This window comes from Periplaneta americana, chromosome 13 (genome assembly GCF_040183065.1).
Source record: "Periplaneta americana isolate PAMFEO1 chromosome 13, P.americana_PAMFEO1_priV1, whole genome shotgun sequence".
NCBI classification, from domain to species: domain Eukaryota; kingdom Metazoa; phylum Arthropoda; class Insecta; order Blattodea; family Blattidae; genus Periplaneta; species Periplaneta americana.
The window spans coordinates 48,551,600-48,569,299 of record NC_091129.1 but is presented as its reverse complement, the minus strand read 5'-3'; the positions used below and the strand labels follow the sequence as shown (position 1 = coordinate 48,569,299).

Below are 17,700 nucleotides of genomic sequence, written 5' to 3'. Positions count from 1 at the left end.
TGAACTGTTAATTTTTACTAATGTTCACAAAGCACTATTTACAAATCAGAACTGTCAGTTCTCAGTTCACAGTTCTTCTAGCTCAGTCACTCAAGTTCACAGTATCTCGAACCACAGACCTTCAGAGACAGTACACTGTACTCGAACTCAGGTCCCTCCAACTGCGGTCCACTGCATTCAAACTCAGGCCTTCGGATGCTCACACAGTTGCGGACACACACTCAAGTCGAACTCCAGTACACAAGACTGGCTGGCTTGCTGTCCACTGACTGTAACAACACTGGCTTACTGACTGACTGACTGTTCCAAGTTCACTCGCGTGCGTAATTTATACTCACACCATAGTTGCGAGAAAGTACGAGTTCTCGATATTTCCATGCGTGTCCAGAGATAGCACTCGAACAATCCGGACCCCTCTCCTCTCTGCCGCAGTCGCTCTTTCTCCTTTCTTCTCTCCGCACGCACCAGATGCGCGCGCAACCTCCCCTCACCGCGTTGTAGTACACCGCCCCTCTGGCCTCTCTCGGCTCCAGACGCTCCCCTCGCCGCCACACCTAAGCGACCAACATTTCGTCTGCCGGGCGCCCTGTCGGACATGCGTTTGAATCCTGACGCAGCTGTCACAGTATGTTAATAATAAGAAAGAGATTAAAAAATTTGAATTTGACAGTACAGTTGAATCTGATGTAAGCATATATCAAGTGGAAGAGAAAAGACTACTTGTAACTCAGAATTACTTAGAAATCAGATTTATATATTTTTTACTGAAAAAAAAAAAAAAAAAAACAACATACAATTTGCCTACATGTGTAAAACTTTACAAACAAGTTTTTACGTGATTTATAGTTGTATTTATCTTAATGATTTTTAATTTATGTAGTCATTCGCAGTAATAAGTTTTATAAATTTATGGGAATTTGATTTTTTATTAAGATACTGTATTAAAAAAGAAAATACTGTACAGCATTATTATTTTGAACTTGGTCCTGCTTCAAAGAAATCAGACAATTTGACTTCACTTTTCTTGCATTAAGTGTTTACACCTCATTATGCAAACTTATTAATGAATTGAAAACTTTTTCACTACAAATTTTCGCACTGATGTAACGGCTACTACACACATCAATTGCACTCAATACTTCACTCAGTTTAGGAATTTCAAGATTCAAGTTATCATTCCCATGACTGTCACTGTTGCTTGAAGCTGGTCCACTTTCTTGTTGGCACACATCAGCAATAATCTTCTCATCCTGTAGTTCCCCACACACAGTCAGATTATCACGAAAATGCACAAAACGAAATCTGCACCCTCCGGTAGAGCTAGCTCATTGCCAGACACAACTTCATCGTCATCAGAGGTAGCCTCTTTCAGTAAGACACCAGCTTTACAGAAACACTTGTTGATTGTGAAGGATGACACCTGCTTCCAGGCAGCCAAAATAAATTTCATGGCTTGTAGTAAGTTAATGGAGAGATTTTCATTTCCTGCATCAGTGTTATTGTTATTAAATGTTGAAACAGATTTTTTGTATGATGCACTTTGAAATTTGCAATGATGCCCAAATCAAGTGCCTGTAGACACTGGTACAGTTAGGAGGAAAAAATTCCACTGGAACATTTTCCAAAACTATTTGAGATGGATATGCTGCACATCGATCCATAAGAAGAAGGATCTTTTCTGTTTTTTTTTCCCCCCTCATTCTAATATCCAGTTTTTTTAACCACTGTTCCATTAAAATCATAGTCATCCAAGAATTTCTACTGGATACATATTCCATAGGTTTTGTTTTCACTCTCTTAAAACACCTCTGGTTCTTTGATTTTTCTATCACAAGTGGAGGAAGTTCGTGAGATCCATCTGCAGTGGTGGCGAGAAGAACTATTACGCGAATTTTACTTTTCTTCTCTCCATGGCATGAGTCACCCTTTTTAGCTAATGTTTTACTAGGAAGAGATTGTAGAATAGGTCAGTCTTGTCATATTTGTAGATGTTTTGAGACTGATAATCACTTATGACACCTGGTAGAACCTCTTCATTCCATTGTTGCACATGATGTCCACAGCTTTCGATTTGCCGCAAATTGTTCTCCCTATGATCCCATGACACTTTTAAAATCTGTGCAGTCATCCTGATGAAGCCTTAAAATCAACAGTGATACTCGTAATTTTAGCGAAATCTATCTCCTTTGCTTTCAGTATGTTGACACTGATTGGCAGACCTGTAGCTCGTGTTTGCTGGAACCATATGAAAAGTGCCTTTTCCAAATCTACATATCTCCTTCTTGCTGACTTCTGCATTTTGTTGATTTTGCACCTAATTTTAAGAACTCATCCAAAATAGTGTTTCTTTTACTGATGGCTGTACATAAAGTGGTATAACCAATTTCAGTTTTTGTTTTGTGTAGATTAGTGTCCATCTCTCATATGAATTTTACTCTCTAATCTAGTGTATAACTTCTCCTTTTTCTATTCTCCATGGCTGATCGAAAGCAACTGAATGACAGAACCACTTTTCAACAGTAATCACCTTATACTGTTAATTTTTATTGTGTATCTTTCACTTCTCTATTGTTCCCTTGAAAGAAATTCTTATATTCAAAACAACAATGTCAGCACACCTCTTTGTCTTTTGTTTCAGCCCGTTCTAATTGCACTCTTTGTCTTTTGTTTCTGTGATGAAAGCCCCCTGCTCTACTTGCATCCGTATCAACAGAGATAAGAAAAATTTGCCCACATTTTCTTTTGAAACAGAATTTTCTTATTGCAATTTCGCAAAACTCAATTGTATTTAACTGAAATTTAATATGTATAACAGCGAATTATGTATAAATGTATTTTGTATAAATACGATTTAATTAAAACGTTTTTAAATGTAATTTTGCCAAGATCTACAAAAATTTAAGTATAAATACGAATTACAAAGAACAGAGTTATGTTTAAAGCAGGTTCAACTATATGCTTATTGGCAATACATGGTGATCATTATCTTCTTCTTCTGCAGGAACTACATGAATGACTCATTGTGGACAGATGTGTTTGTGTGCTACCAGCCAGAGACTGTTGTTGCATGTGTCTGTTTATATCTTATTTCAAATGGTGATTATCTTCTTGTTCTGCAGGAACTACATGAATGACTCATTGCGGACAGATGTGTTTGTGCGCTACCAGCCTGAGACTGTCGCTTGTGCCTGTATATATCTTACTTCAAGGAAATTGAACATTTCACTGCCAAAATCACCAGCATGGTTCAGCATTTTTCGTGTCTCAGAAGAGGATATCCAAGATGTATGCTACAGAATACTGAGGCTTTATAAAAGACCAAAGGTGATTAATAATTATATTGAAATAGTCAATAGCTGCAACAGTGTTTTATCATTCAATCATAAAAGTTATAAAAATTGGATGCACATTAATTAAACAATATTAAAAAGCACATACTACTACTACTGCTATTGCTACTGCCACCGCCACTGCCACTGCCACTGCCACCATCACCACCACTGCCACCGCCACCGCCACCGCCACCGCCACCGCCACCGCCACCGCCACCGCCACCGCCACTGCTGGCTTTTAAGGAACCCAGGGGTTCATTGCTGCCCTCACATAAGCCCGCCATTGATCCCTATCCTGAGCAAGATTAATCCCGTCTCTACCATCATATCCCACCTCCCTCAGATCCATTTTAATATTATCTTCCCATCTACGTCTCGGCCTCCCCAAAGGTCTTTTTCCCGCCGGCCTCCCAACTAACTAAAACTCTATATGCATTTCTGGATTTGCCCATACGTGCTACATGCCCTGCCCATCTCAAATGTCTGGATTTAATGTTCCTAATTATGTCAGGTGAAGAATACAATGCATGCAGCTCTGCGTTGATTAAAAAGCACATAGATAAAATAATTAAAAACAATTGATAGACATGTTTCAGAAACTGCTATCCAACCATTAGTAACATTCTGAGGTTATGAAATAAAGAAAAAAAACTGTTATAATATATATAATTTGTTACTGTTTTATATAATATGTAACAGATACAGTGTACAATATTATGTTAACTGAATTATAATGACTAATGTAAAATAAATGAAAGTGGACATCATAATATTTGAGTACTTACTTGACTAAATAGTATTGTATTTCTCCAAATGCTTTTCTTCATGGCAGGGAATCAGAATTTGGAGAACTGTTTGAATTCATAGGTCATAAATATGGTGGAATAATAGTAGTATCTTTCTCCAGTTTTAATTTGGGAGTTATTTGTAAGTCTGTACAGAAACTTACGGTATAGGTAATACATTTTATATAAAAATATGATTTAAATTACACTGTCAAGCAAAAATGGGTAACACTTCGATTCTTTTATAAATGCATATTCAGTTAACAAATACATCATTTTACATGCAATATAGACTCATAATATTTTAAAGTATCACTTACTTCACCTTTATACAAAAAGCATCATTTCAACAAACAGAATTAAAACAGTGTAAACTGGGAATTAATAGAAGTCATGCATTATCCCCTTTTGGTGTCACTTGAATTCATTTTTCATAAAACGACCTTGACACGTCCCTTGCCACGAAATAAACTCATAACTATTTTAACAAAATTCTAGATACTCAGTAACTTTTATTATCGCCTCTAGAATCAATAACAGTCCTTGACAATTAAGGTATGGATGTCAGTCTGTGGAATTGTATCCCAAACTTCATGAAGAGCTGCCCAAATTTGAGCCAGAGTGTAAAGAATTTGTTGGCGGATTCTATGTCTGAGCATGTTTCACACATGGCATTAAGGTCAGGACTTCGTGCTGGCCAAAGTCATTATTTCCCTATCTAGGAATTGTATGACACACATCTAGCAATGTGATGTCTGACGTTTTCATGCATCTTAAGTTCTCTCTGCCATGAAAGGCAAAAGGGATGACATGTTCAAGAAGTACCTCAATGATAAAATAATGTGCATTCAGTGCCCCATCTTAAATGAACACAAGTTCAGTCCTAGGTTTCGAGCTGAAGTCCTTTCCATATCATGATGTAACCTCCTCCATGTACAGGTCTTGCTGAAAAGGTACATGGGACACAGCATTTCCTAGGTCTTCTTCACACACTTTCCCTTCCATCTGGAGACCTGAGGCTGAACCTCGATTCATCAGGGAAGAGAACATTGCTCCCCTGTCCAATTCACATGTTTTCGATCAAACTGGCATGTTAACTGAGGGAAACTCGATGTCTCCTTGACATCAGGTTTGCATTAATATATCCTTTTCTTGATTTCTACTCACTGATGTTGACATTACGCACCTGCTCCAGGCAATTTTTTGTCTCTACTGCTTATACTGTGGCAATCTCTCAACACTTACAGGGTTCAAAAACGATTATCTCCGGCCAATGTTAATGTTGAACGACCTGACCTAGATTGTTTATGAAAGATGTGTTCTTGATAAGGTTTTACACCTCTAAAAACATATGCGGACAATGTACCTAGCACATTTGCAACATAACAGAAGCTGTGTCCATCATTGATTAATGCAACTGCTCTTGCAACGTCTTCTGGACCTTTCTCCACGGAACTTTATTAAATACTGAACAAGGAGTTTGAGAAATGTGTACAAACACCATCAAATGCATCAAGATTAACAATGGGGATACAGCAAAGACTCCAAAGCTGTGAAACATCTGTATGACAATTGTAAAACTAAATTTAAGTAGCTTCATAAAACTGCAAAACATGGGGCTGGTCCCGATTTTATCATGTTTTTATTTAAAAATATTTATAACAGTATCTTAGCACCAAAATGAAACAATAATTACATCTAATACAGATAATTTTGTAGCATATTTCATATGTAGCAACTGTTAAGCTTTCCTTGCTGGACAGTGTAGTAGTGGTGGTAGTAGCTATCAGTATTGTTTTTATCCTTCTCTTCCTACTTTTCATCCTTCCTCTTCAGACAAGTATTATGCTATATGGCCTTTACAGTCTTAATCAATCGGCTTTTCAAGTTGATATGCTGTTTAAACATGTATTACAGAATTTGTTTTTGGATTATATTTATTATCTTTGCAGGTAATGTAGTGCTCTTTTACTGTTGCTTACTTAGTGTAACCTGTAAATTTTGCAAAAGTTTCTATCTGTATGAAAATTTAATACAGTTTTATTATACTTTATAGCCAAATGCAGAGGAATTGGACCGAAGAGTGGAAGAGTTGAGGCGTCATTACCAGGAAGCACGCATAAAGGCACGAGGAGGCTCTGGCAGTGGGGCAGGTGGAACAGGATTGCAGTCTGGTAACAATACACCTGGGGGTGGAAGTAACAGTCCCAACTCACCCTCTACACACTCACGGTCGCGGCACAGTTCACCAACACGCTCCACCAAAGATAAACATCACAACAGTGGATCACCACGATGGGGCGGAGGTTTTATTAGGTAATTACATTCTTTGCTACTGGATACTTGCAAGCTACATTACGTGCTCAATTTGTTATGGGAGAAAGGAACTTTCTTTCCTTAGATCTATTAGTCCTCTAACAACAGTTCATATCTAACCATTTACACAAATTCCATTTCTTTCATTCCTGTTAACATGCTTATTCCTTTCCAATCTGTGTGTTGTCAGCCAGTTGTTTATGAGCTGGATATTACATTACTTTGGAACATCATTTTTATCAATTATTCCATCCATTCTTGTTTTTTCTGTTATAAGGCTGATTCACACAGATCGTGCAATACTCGAGAAACTGATGTGTCCAATTTTGAATAGTTCTGGAAATGTAAGATTCTTGATTCTGTAACACAGATTCTTGTTAACTTTGCTCGAGTGTTTTGAATTATACTGTACTGAAAATAACGCACACTGCTTGAAACAATCGACAGAGTATAGCATAAAAAATCACAACAAACTGCAAACTGGATCTATTGTTGACAGTTTTGTTACATTTATTCGTGGCCAACAATGGAAGTTAGGCATGTCCTCCATTTTTGATGAAACAGTTACACCATTGTAACTCGGTCTCCAGAGTCACATTTGTTAAAAATAGGTTGCACCACGGAAAGATGAGGATGGAAATTTAGTAGGAGATTATGGAAAGCATTTACTACACCTTGCAACCAAAAAATGTCCTGAAATTCCTAGCATTGAAAATGGTTCATAGTAGATTCCCTGAGAGACAATGGCTTCTTATTTTCACTGTTGAATCCCTACCATCCAACCAAAAGGAACAGATGCTGGTGTTACATGTCCACTTTTCCCGTTTTATAAATTCTTAGTCTGTGGAACTACAAATTTTGATGGTGAAGTTGAAGCCATCTATTCGACACTTGAAAAAAAAAAAGTTATCTAATGAAGAGATGTAAGGATTAAATCCATGAGTCTTTTGGCTTTCCAGTACAGTTTTGAGAGGTTCGTCGTCTTCTGGACATTAGGATCCAGTTTTCGGTTTGAAGTAGATGTTCTCCATTCATTTTAGTGCTTTGGTCCTTGCAGATGGTGCAGTGTCCAAAATTATAAATTTTCATGTGATATAGATGTGTTGCTAGACAGTCATGCTCAGTGCTTAGTCGCAAGCTTGCTATTGCTTCTTTTCTAGATCTGGTTTTGTTCACCTTCCACGTTTCTTTAATATTTTTCCAAATTTTGTCCTGGAATAATTTCGATGCTTCTGTGTGAAATAGATCATGGGTTCGATTTGTTACTAATCTTTTCACTGTTTTTGTGTCCGGTGAGGTTGAAGTAAGATGAAGTGCCGCTCCCTTCTTAGCAAGTAAGTCTGCAGTTTCTTTCCCGAAAATATCAGTATGTAATGGGATCAAAAACACAACAACATGGTATATTAATGATCTCAATGAACAGAGCGCTGAGAGGGGGGGGGGGGGAGGAAACGTTGTTGGAAAATTATATACCATCTGATGAAACCTAATGAAAGGATAGTTTTTCATCAGGTATTGGCACACACAGTGGATTATCTGGTAATGAAACTGCTGACAAGTCTTGCTAAGAATGGAAGTAATATCTTACAAAACCCCATGTCAACTTTAAATTTTCAGCAGTTAAAAGATTAATCAACTCAAATTTTTATCAACAGTAATCTCACTAGAGGTTTTGATTTATCTAGAGAAAATCAAAACTCGAGTGGGATTTAATTGGCTATTACATGATTAGAAGAAAGTATATAAAGATTAGAAGAAATAAAGCACACTAATACAATAAAATATTAATTGACTTACTGAAATTCTATTTCACTAATGTTAGCTTCACCGGAATGTTTGAATAGAGCCATCATTTTCAGTTGACTGTCTATACTGTGTAAACAAAATAAATGACGATTGCAAAGCATGTTTTATAGTACCATAAAGACTTTGCAATTTGAAATGTTGGCAAAGAAAGAAACAAATGGTAGGAGAAAGTATATAAAGACTAGAAGAAATAAAGTACTCTAATGCAATAAAATAGATATTAATTGACTTACTAAAATTCTATTTCACTAATGTTACCATTACCAAAATGTTTGAATGAGCTGCCATCTATGCGGGAAACAAATTACGATCGCAAAGCATGTTTTATAGTACCTTAAAGAATTTGCAATTTGAATGTTGGCAAACAAAAAAACAAGTGATAAAAACAAACAAATGCTAGGGAAGCGATAAAATTAAACAAATACTAGCGAAGCAATAAAATTGTGCGTTAAGCAGCCATGATTGGTTGAAAGACATCCTTTCATACCATTTTATTGGTCAAAAGTAGTATGATAGTAAAAGTGTAATAGTCGAGATAAATATCACACCATTTGTACAAAATTTCAACTAATAAAAGATGGGAGTGTCTCAGTGTGCAACAAAATACAATTGTCCAAGGAAAAGTGCAGTTCATCCTTTTGATTACTCAAAGATCATGACTTTGTCGAAAAACTTGAACAAAATTCAAATATTTCTCCACCACTTTGTCCATTATGCAGTCTTCAGTAAGTAATGGATCAGAATCATTTTCAGCTATGTCTAGCCCTTTCCTCTAAACCCACTGTGTGTGCGAGAAATATTGGAGAGCAAGAGAATTAATGGTTTTATTACTAAAAACTCAGCATTAATTAACAACATCAAATTTTGATTTTTGATTTGTCACATATTGTTTAAATAGTAATGTAGAGTAATTAAGGCAAGACATTAATACAACTGAATTACGTGTTTCTTTTGGAGTGTAATTGGATGCACGTATGCAAAGAGGAACTTCTTCTCCTTTCTGCCACATATTAGTTCTGATGACCTTTTACAGTCTAATTTCAGTGTTTCAGCAAATAATCCGAAGGTCTTTTTCCGAATGGATGGTAGTATATGTAAGGAGGCATTCTCTATTCTCCATTTCTCCATTCACTAAAAAGAATGTATCCATCTAAATTAAAACAAGCACTTACTCTACCTCACTTCGATTATTGCGGCATTTTATTCTGTGATCTCAAGGTTGATTCCTCCCAGAAACTACAGCGTGTTCATAATGCGTGCATCTGCTTTATTTGTAATGTTCGATACTATGGTCATATTATCTCACCCTTTTTTCAAGGTTACATGGGAGGAGAAATTTGTGCTTGCTTTCTTTCTTATATCGAATTATGCACGCTTCAACCCCCTCTTATTTGTTTACTCGATTTCATACTCTCTCACGCTATCATAATATCAATACTTGATCACAACATGATAACATGCTAGAAATTCCACTCAACACATCATTTCTCTATTCCTCAGCCTTTATTGTTGCTACTTCTCATCACTGTAACTCTCTGCTGCCTAAAGTCATTTGGCAATTTTGGAGTATGGTCCCTTATTGCAGCTACGTCCTCAATTTATAACTTCACAGTTAAGCCATCTTTGAGTCTATAATACAGTTTTGTAGAACATCTTGGCTGCTTAGAGCCAAAGCTGGCTGATGTATTACATTTCAAATTCCAGTCCAGAAAATTTTAAGACATTGACTTATCTTGTTCTTCCTGTCTGAGCTTCATTTAATAACATGTGACTTTTTACAAAACAGCTATTTTAGACTGCTTGCTCCTAAGGAATAAATCATGCCTGCAAATTGTAATAATTCTTTTGTAATGTGTTCAGTTACATCATGATTTGTGATTTTTTTTATTGGTTTATTTTATGATGCTTTATCAAATGTGATGGTTATCTATCATCTGAGTGAAATGAAGGTAATAATGCCAGTGAAATGAATCCACCCAGCATTTGCTCGTAATGGGTTGAGAGAAAACCCCGGAAAAACCTCAGTCAGGTTATTTGCCCTAACCAGGACTTGAATGCAGGTCCTCGTTTCACAGGCAGATATGCTAACCGTTGTTCGATGTCATGACTCATCAAATGTAAAAAATAATAATAAAAATTCACGAGAATATCCTAAAGAACATGTTACAAAATGTTTCACTGTTTCTAAAGCAGTAACAGTGTCATCATAGTACACAAGATTGTTGAAGAGAAGCATGTGCAGCTTCGAATTTCCAAGTGGGCTGCATTGTCACAATTCATGCTGTATTTTCGTGTTCTTACATTTTAACAGCAAACTCAATTTCGAGAAAAATTGATTTAAAGATATATAACGTTTTGTATCTCCTGGGGTTTAAAATATGATCATGCCAATATAAAAAACGTAAGTGGTCAGTCAAAATAAATTAACAAGGAAAGTATAGGAATTTTGCCAGGACTTCAGGAAAAAATGTGTATGTGAGAAATGTTGTTGTTTTCTAATGCCAGGCGTTTGACAATAAAGTCATTTGACCTCTTGCACTCCAATATTTTTCAAAGATATTATCATGACCAGCCACTGAAGCACAGATTTTGAGGTGTTCCGAATACATTTCTTGGTTTGAGTTGCACAATGGGCAGTTAGGGGACTGATATATTCCAATTCTATGTAGGTGTCTGGTCAAACAATCATGGCCTGTTGCCAATCTAAATGCAGCTACAGACGATTTTCGTGGTAAATCGGGAATTAACTGTGGATTTTGATGCAGAGAGTTCCATTTTTTCCCTTGGGATTGTGTTATCAAATTTTGTTTGTTGAAGTCTAAGTATGTAGATTTAATAAATCTTTTCACAGAGTAATACGTAGATTTAGTAACAGGTCTGTAAGTAGCAGTGCTGCCCTTCTTTGCTAAAGCATCCGCATTCTCGTTTCCCAGGATTCCACAATGGGGTGGTATCCATTGGAATACAATTCTTTTATTGAGTGATATTAATTGCGAGAGCGTTTTAGTTATTTCTGCTGTTTGAGATGAAGGTGTGTGTTTAGAGACTATTGATAGAATAGCTGCTTTGGAGTCTGACAATATAACTGCATTCCTAAATTTATTGATGTGGCATAGAAGATTTCTGAGACTTTCACTTATTGCAATGATTTCACCATCAAAACTTGTTGTTCCATATCCAAGAGATCTATAAAGTGAGAAGAGACAGCACGTAACACCTTCACCAGCACCTTGTTCTCTGACGATCAAGGATCCGTCGGTGTATAAATGAAGCCAGTTTTGTGGAGGATACCTAATATTAATTGTCTCTAAAGACAATTGTTTCAGTATTTCAGTGTTTACTTCTGATTTCAGAATTTCTTCTGTTAAATTTAGATTATATTCTATATTTAATAGAGTTAAAGGGTTTGGTTTAATTTGTAAGTTTTCTTTTAAATTCGGGATATTGATTTTCTGTTTTAATTCTTGAACAATGGATATGAAACTTTTTTGAGTTTTCAATCTACAGAGAGGCAGGGGCGTATTTTGCAGACTACCGGGGCTACCGGCGGTAGCCCAAGGAAATTACAAAAGAAAAAGTTTATAATATAACATAATGTTATAATTTTGTATTATTAGTTTTACCATAGTAATTAAAATTAAAGTAATTGTTAGATTTATATGCGCTCTCTGCTCTCGAAAAGAAACAAGTTGTCAAGGCGGCATCGCTGGAGAAACTGCTTGCTACGTGAGGTAACCTGTGACCGTACCGCGCACGCTGTCCTGTCGCACAACTGCCCGTCCCCCCCGCTCCCTTCCATTACCATCGTGCAGTGTAGGCTGGGCGAGTTGCCGCTCTCATGATCGGTTTCTTCGCAGGCGCGAAGCAGCAATATGCTTAGTACACTAGCAATTGAATGTGATTGTGTTCTTGCAGTGCATTATTTTAAATCTGTGATTTGTTCGAGTGTCTAAGAGTTATATTAATTGTGAATTACTAAGTTTTTAATTTCCCAATTAAGTGATATTGTGAAAAATATGGCAGAACAAGTTTCTGGAGAGGTTTGTATTGAAAATTACTGTGTAATAGAAGGTTTATTAAAAGTGCCTTTTAACCGTCGTACATAACAACGAGAAAGTTGAAATTGTGAAAATGGAAAGACCAACTTCTGAGTTAAATTTGTCCATGGACGTAAAAGAAAAACAGCGAGGGTACACATGCCATTTCACTTCAACATCATATGGTAAGTGGAATTGGTTGTGTGGTACTTCTAAACTGTCTAAACTATTTTGCTGGGCATGTTTGTTATTTAGCCGCAAAACTAATGTGTGGTCAAAAGAGGGGTTTTCTAATATGAACTCCCTTCGAACGGCAGTCCTAGAATACGACAAATCAAAAGCTCATATTTGTAGTAGCATGAACTTTGCAAACTTTGGGAAGACAAGAATTGATTTACAGCTAGATAAGCAAAAAGCTCTACACATCAACCAACACAATGCTCTTGTGAAAAGAAATCGGGAGATTGTACTGCATCTTATTAACGCAGTCTGCTTTCTAGGAAAACAAGAATTGGCTTTTCGGGGTCATAACGAGAGTGTGGACTCAGACAATATAGGAAATTATATTGAATATTTAAGTTCCTTAAGTAAATTTGACCGTTTACTGGCCAATCATCTTGAGAGTTCAACAGTATTTCGTGGTACTTCTCTCGCAATTCAGAATGACTTAATATTTGCTATAAGTGGGGTTATGATAAAGAACATAAAACCTTTTGTGGCCATTGTTGTTGATGAAACAAGTTACAGCTCTAATCAGAGTCAATTGTCCACTGTTTTAAGATACGTCGACAGTACTGCCAATGTTCAAGAACGGTTTATAGGATTCACAAATGTCAGTTCGGACAAAACTGCTGCTGCTTTGTTTCAGCATCTGGAAGGTGTTATAGCAGAATACAATGTCGGCAATAAGTTAATTGCACAGACATACGATGGTGCTTCAGTTATGGCGGGAAATATTAATGGCTTAAAAACAAAAGTTCAAGAAAAGTATCCTCAAGCACTATTTGTCCATTGTTACAGTCATGTTCTCAATTTAGTTTTGCAACAAACTACTTCATCCATTCCAGAATGCCGCATTTTTTTTCAAGACACTGTCGGGTTTAGTTGCATTTTTCTCATCATCTCCTAAAAGATCAGAAAACTCAAGGAATTTATGAACAAGAAACTCCCAAAAGTAGCACCAACTAGATTGAATTTTACATCTCGGCTTGTAAATACAGTAAAGGAATACAGAGAAAAACGGACTGCTTTCTTTAAAAATATCATTTGTAATGACTCTGAAGAAAACTGGGATGATGCTGTAAATGTGCAGGCTCAAGGATATTTGAATTTTTTTACACAGTTTCAGAATATATTTCTTCTTGAAGTCTATGCTAGAGTGTTCGCACATACAGATGTGCTCTACAATATTCTTCAGACAAAAAGTCTAGACATAGAATACTACTTGCAAGAGGTATCAAAGTTAAAAAAAAAAATACTATATCCGAGTTCAGACGTAGTGGGTTTCCGTCCATATGGAGTAATATGGAAAATGAAAATTCTTCAGCCAATACAATGGAACCACCATTAAAGCGAAGAAAAGGAGATGATGAATTGAAATACAGGCAGCTGTACTACAGCATACTAGATCGTATGCACATGGAAATTACTGACAGATTTTCTGATTATGGAAAGCTTCAGTTCACACATCTTCTAAATTCTCAAAAATTTTCTGCTTATAGAGAAAACTTCCCGAATGAGGCACTAAACAAATTATTTCAGTCCTATAACAGTCACTTTGATCAAGTACATTTGAAAAATGAATTAAGTGTAATATATTCAGCAGAGGTCTTTGATTTTTCGAACTAACCTGTCCATGAAATATTATCTGCCATATATGAAAACCAGCTGAACCAAGTTATTCCTGAAGTCCTTAAATTGGCAACATTAATTGTGACAATACCAGCTACATCAGCATCGGTAGAAAGAACATTTTCTGCATTGAAGAGAATAAAATCCTACTGTAGATCAACTCATACACAAGAACGTTTATCCGGCTTGGCACTAATATCCTTTGAAAAGACATTTCTACAGAAACTTTGCAAGTGGCCCAACTGTAATTTCAAGGACGAAGTCATCAACGTATTTTCGTCCCAATCAAGACGTCTGGAATTCACATAAATATGTAAGGAATTTTATTATAGGGATTTTAAAATATATTTTGTGTAATAATAGGGTCAGTGGTAGCCCAAACCCTTTAACCAGTATACGCCACTGCAGAGAGGACTGTATGAATGCCAATTGTTTCCTGGTAATCTGATAAGTTTTTCATATTGAATCAGTGCTTTTTCTTCTATTGTCATTTTGATGCTGTTAATATTAGTGAGGAATCTCATAGAATCTATTGGAGTTGTTTTGATTCCACCAGTAATGAGTCTGAGAGCTTGGTTTTGAACATATTCTATGTCGTTCATGAAAGGTGAAGTAATTAAAATTTCTCCCGAGTATGTCAGCACTGGCTGTATAAACATTTTGTATGTAGTGTTCAAAGTATTCCTAGAGCATCCCCATTTCTTTCCTGCTAGTCTTTTTAGAAGGGAGAATCTTTTACGACCTTTTTCAGAAATGTATTTCAAATGGTTGCTCCTGTTAACTTACTATCGAAAATAACTCCAAGATATTTGGATTCATAAGTCCTAGGAAGGTGTTGGCCATTGTATTGGATATTGAATTCTTTTTCTTTTTTACCGAGTGAAAATATTTGGTAGTTACTTTTGCTTAAATTGAGTGTCATCAAATTTGATGTATTCCATTCATGTAGTTGATTTAGAGCTTTAAGAGTAGAATTTTGAATTTTGTCTCTATGTGTGTAAGATCCGGAAGTCCACAAAACTATATCATCTGCAAATAGTGCTGTTTTCATGTTTGATTCCTCTAATAGGGAGGGTAAGTCATTTATATAAATATTGAATAAAGTTGTGCTGAGGACAGCGCCCTGAGGTAGACCTCGATATGTTTGTAACTAGAAAGTGAGTTATTGAATTTAGTGGCAATGAATCTTTGACTAAGGAATTCTGATATCCATCTGAACATATTGCTGGAGATACCTAATTTCTTGGAGTTTTAGTAATAATGTATTTCTCCAAACAGAGTCATATGCTAACTGAAAGTCAATAAATATTGCCAAGGTATCTTCTTTCTTGTTAAAACTATCTTTTATTTCTTGGCCGAGGCGTATGACTTGTTCATTGGTAGAGTGTAGTTGTCGAAAGCCGGCTTGTCTTGGTGATAAAATATTTATTTTGATGTACCGAAGTACATATGATATTTCCATGCAGATATTCTGCTTTCTCAGATGATGAGAGAGAGATGGAACGGAGAAAAATTCTCTCCGGCGCCGGGATTTGAACCCGGGTTTTCAGCTCTCCGTGCTGATGCTTTAACCACTAAGCCACGCCGGATACAATCCCGACACCGTTGAGAATCGTCTCAGATTAAGCTCCATCTCTTGGGTTCCCTCTAGTGGCCGCCCTCTGCACTACGTCATAGATGTCTATGCACGCAGGACCGAAGTCCATACATGTGTAGAGGTGCACTCAGATGAGTGACTGGTTGGCCGGGGTCCGACGGTATGGGCGCCGTCTTTAAATCACGAAGTGATTTATTACGCATATCATATTTATTTTGATGTACCGAAGTACATATGATATTTCCATGCAGATATTCTGCTTTCTCAGATGATGAGAGAGAGATGGAACGGAGAAAAATTCTCTCCGGCGTGGCTTAGTGGTTAAAGCATCAGCACGGAGAGCTGAAAACCCGGGTTCAAATCCCGGCGCCGGAGAGAATTTTTCTCCGTTCCATCTCTCTCTCATCATTGGTGATAAAAGATTTTGGGATTCTGAATACCAAGTTAGTCTGTTGGAGATCATGGAGTCCATGGTTTTTGCTATCATGCTTAATAGTGCTATTGGTCGATAACTATTAACATCATGAGCAGGTTTGCTTTTTTTGTGAATTGGTACAATGATTGCTTTTTTCCAAGCTGCAGGAATTGAGGTGTTCCATGATAAATTGAAAATGGATAAAAGTACAGACTTGGCTTTTCCCCCAGATGTTTAAAAAATTCGGAATGAATGTTGTCGGGGCGAGGAGATTTCTTGGTTTTTAAATTTTGTATAGCTAGAGTTAATTCTTTGGAAGTAAAATTTTGATGAAATATTTCAAGTTTTGTACTAGTAATATTGTTTTTATTATTTTTATGTAATTCTCTTTTGATAAATTTGTCAGTTTTTTTGAAATTGGGATGTAATCTGTGAGAGTATGAGTAGTGTTTATTAATTGCGTTTGCTATATTTCTGCTATCTGTTAGTGTTTTGTTATTATGAATAATAGGTTGGCTAGTATTTTCCTGTGTATTGGAAATATTCTTCAGAAATTTATATGTTTTAGTGCTATCGGTTCTGTAATTAATATTTTCAATAAATTTATTGAAACTGTTCTTTTTTGCTTTTATGATTGCTTTTTTAAGAATGGCAGTCTTCTTCCTCCAATCTTGAGTATCTTCTGGTGTTTTGCTATGTTCTGCTTTGGTTCTTGCTTTATCTCTATCTTGTTTCAATAAATTCAGGTTTTCTGTCCAGAATGGGGTGTTTTTTTTTTGGTTTGCCTCGTGGAATGTGCTTTTTTGCAATTTTAAGAAGAGATTCACAGAAATATTTGTTCAATCTATCTGAGTTTGTATTTTTCATTAGTGGTGTGTTGAGCTTGAGGTGTTCGTCGAGTTCTGTTGTAAATAGTTTCCAATTCGCTTTCTTAAAGTTCCATGTTGTTTTGTTATTGTAGGGTGCCTGTCTTCGGTTTTGGTGGAGATGGATAGAAGCAATGATGACTCTATGGCCAGTTCCAGGGTCTTCAATTATTTTTTTCTTGGTTTCGTGATGGATATCTGATGTTACTAGTAATAAGTCTGGATTTGTACCAGAACCAGAATAATGAATGAAAGTAGGGGGATCTTCTTTTCTGTAGACAAGTTCTGCAGTTGTAGTATTTAGGAGGTCCATGATCATTTTTCCAGGTTGGTTTACATTATCGTAGCCCCAAAGTTGGGAGTGGGCGTTAAAGTCACCAATTATGATAGTTTTAGGTTGTATATCAAACAAAGTTAGATCAAGGGGATTATTAGGTGGGTTATAGGCACTGTAGATTTTGAAGTGTTGTTGATTTTTCCATACTTTAATTTTTATTAGTTCTAATTTGTCTTGATTATCCATTTCTTTTATGACTTGAAAATTTGTAATTAATTTCTGTGATGTACCTGCGAGAATTCCACTACTGATCTGTCTATCTTTGGGTAACAGTTTCATATTAAAACCTTTAAAATTAAAATATTTTAATTGGTCAGCATTAAGGTTTGCTTCTTGTGAGAAATGTATAAAAGAAGTT

The 17,700-nt window shown here is 36.3% G+C and overlaps 1 protein-coding gene and 2 non-coding genes across 5 annotated transcripts in view; 2 read left to right on the top strand and 1 right to left on the bottom strand.

The window, feature by feature from the left end:
* The window catches only part of LOC138711865 (cyclin-L1-like), a 196,650-nt gene that overhangs the window by 143,177 nt on the left and 35,773 nt on the right, over positions 1-17,700 (top strand). For all 3 annotated transcript variants that reach the window (XM_069843117.1, XM_069843118.1, XM_069843119.1), the window contains 2 exons: positions 3,120-3,324; positions 6,174-6,433. In XM_069843117.1, coding sequence (XP_069699218.1) covers positions 3,120-3,324; positions 6,174-6,433 — 465 coding nt within the window. The remainder of the gene's footprint in view (positions 1-3,119; positions 3,325-6,173; positions 6,434-17,700) is intronic.
* TRNAS-GGA (transfer RNA serine (anticodon GGA)) lies at positions 15,645-15,716 on the bottom strand. Its single transcript has one exon. It is a non-coding gene; the product is annotated as a tRNA-Ser (tRNA).
* TRNAS-GGA (transfer RNA serine (anticodon GGA)) lies at positions 16,028-16,099 on the top strand. The gene has a single exon. It is a non-coding gene; the product is annotated as a tRNA-Ser (tRNA).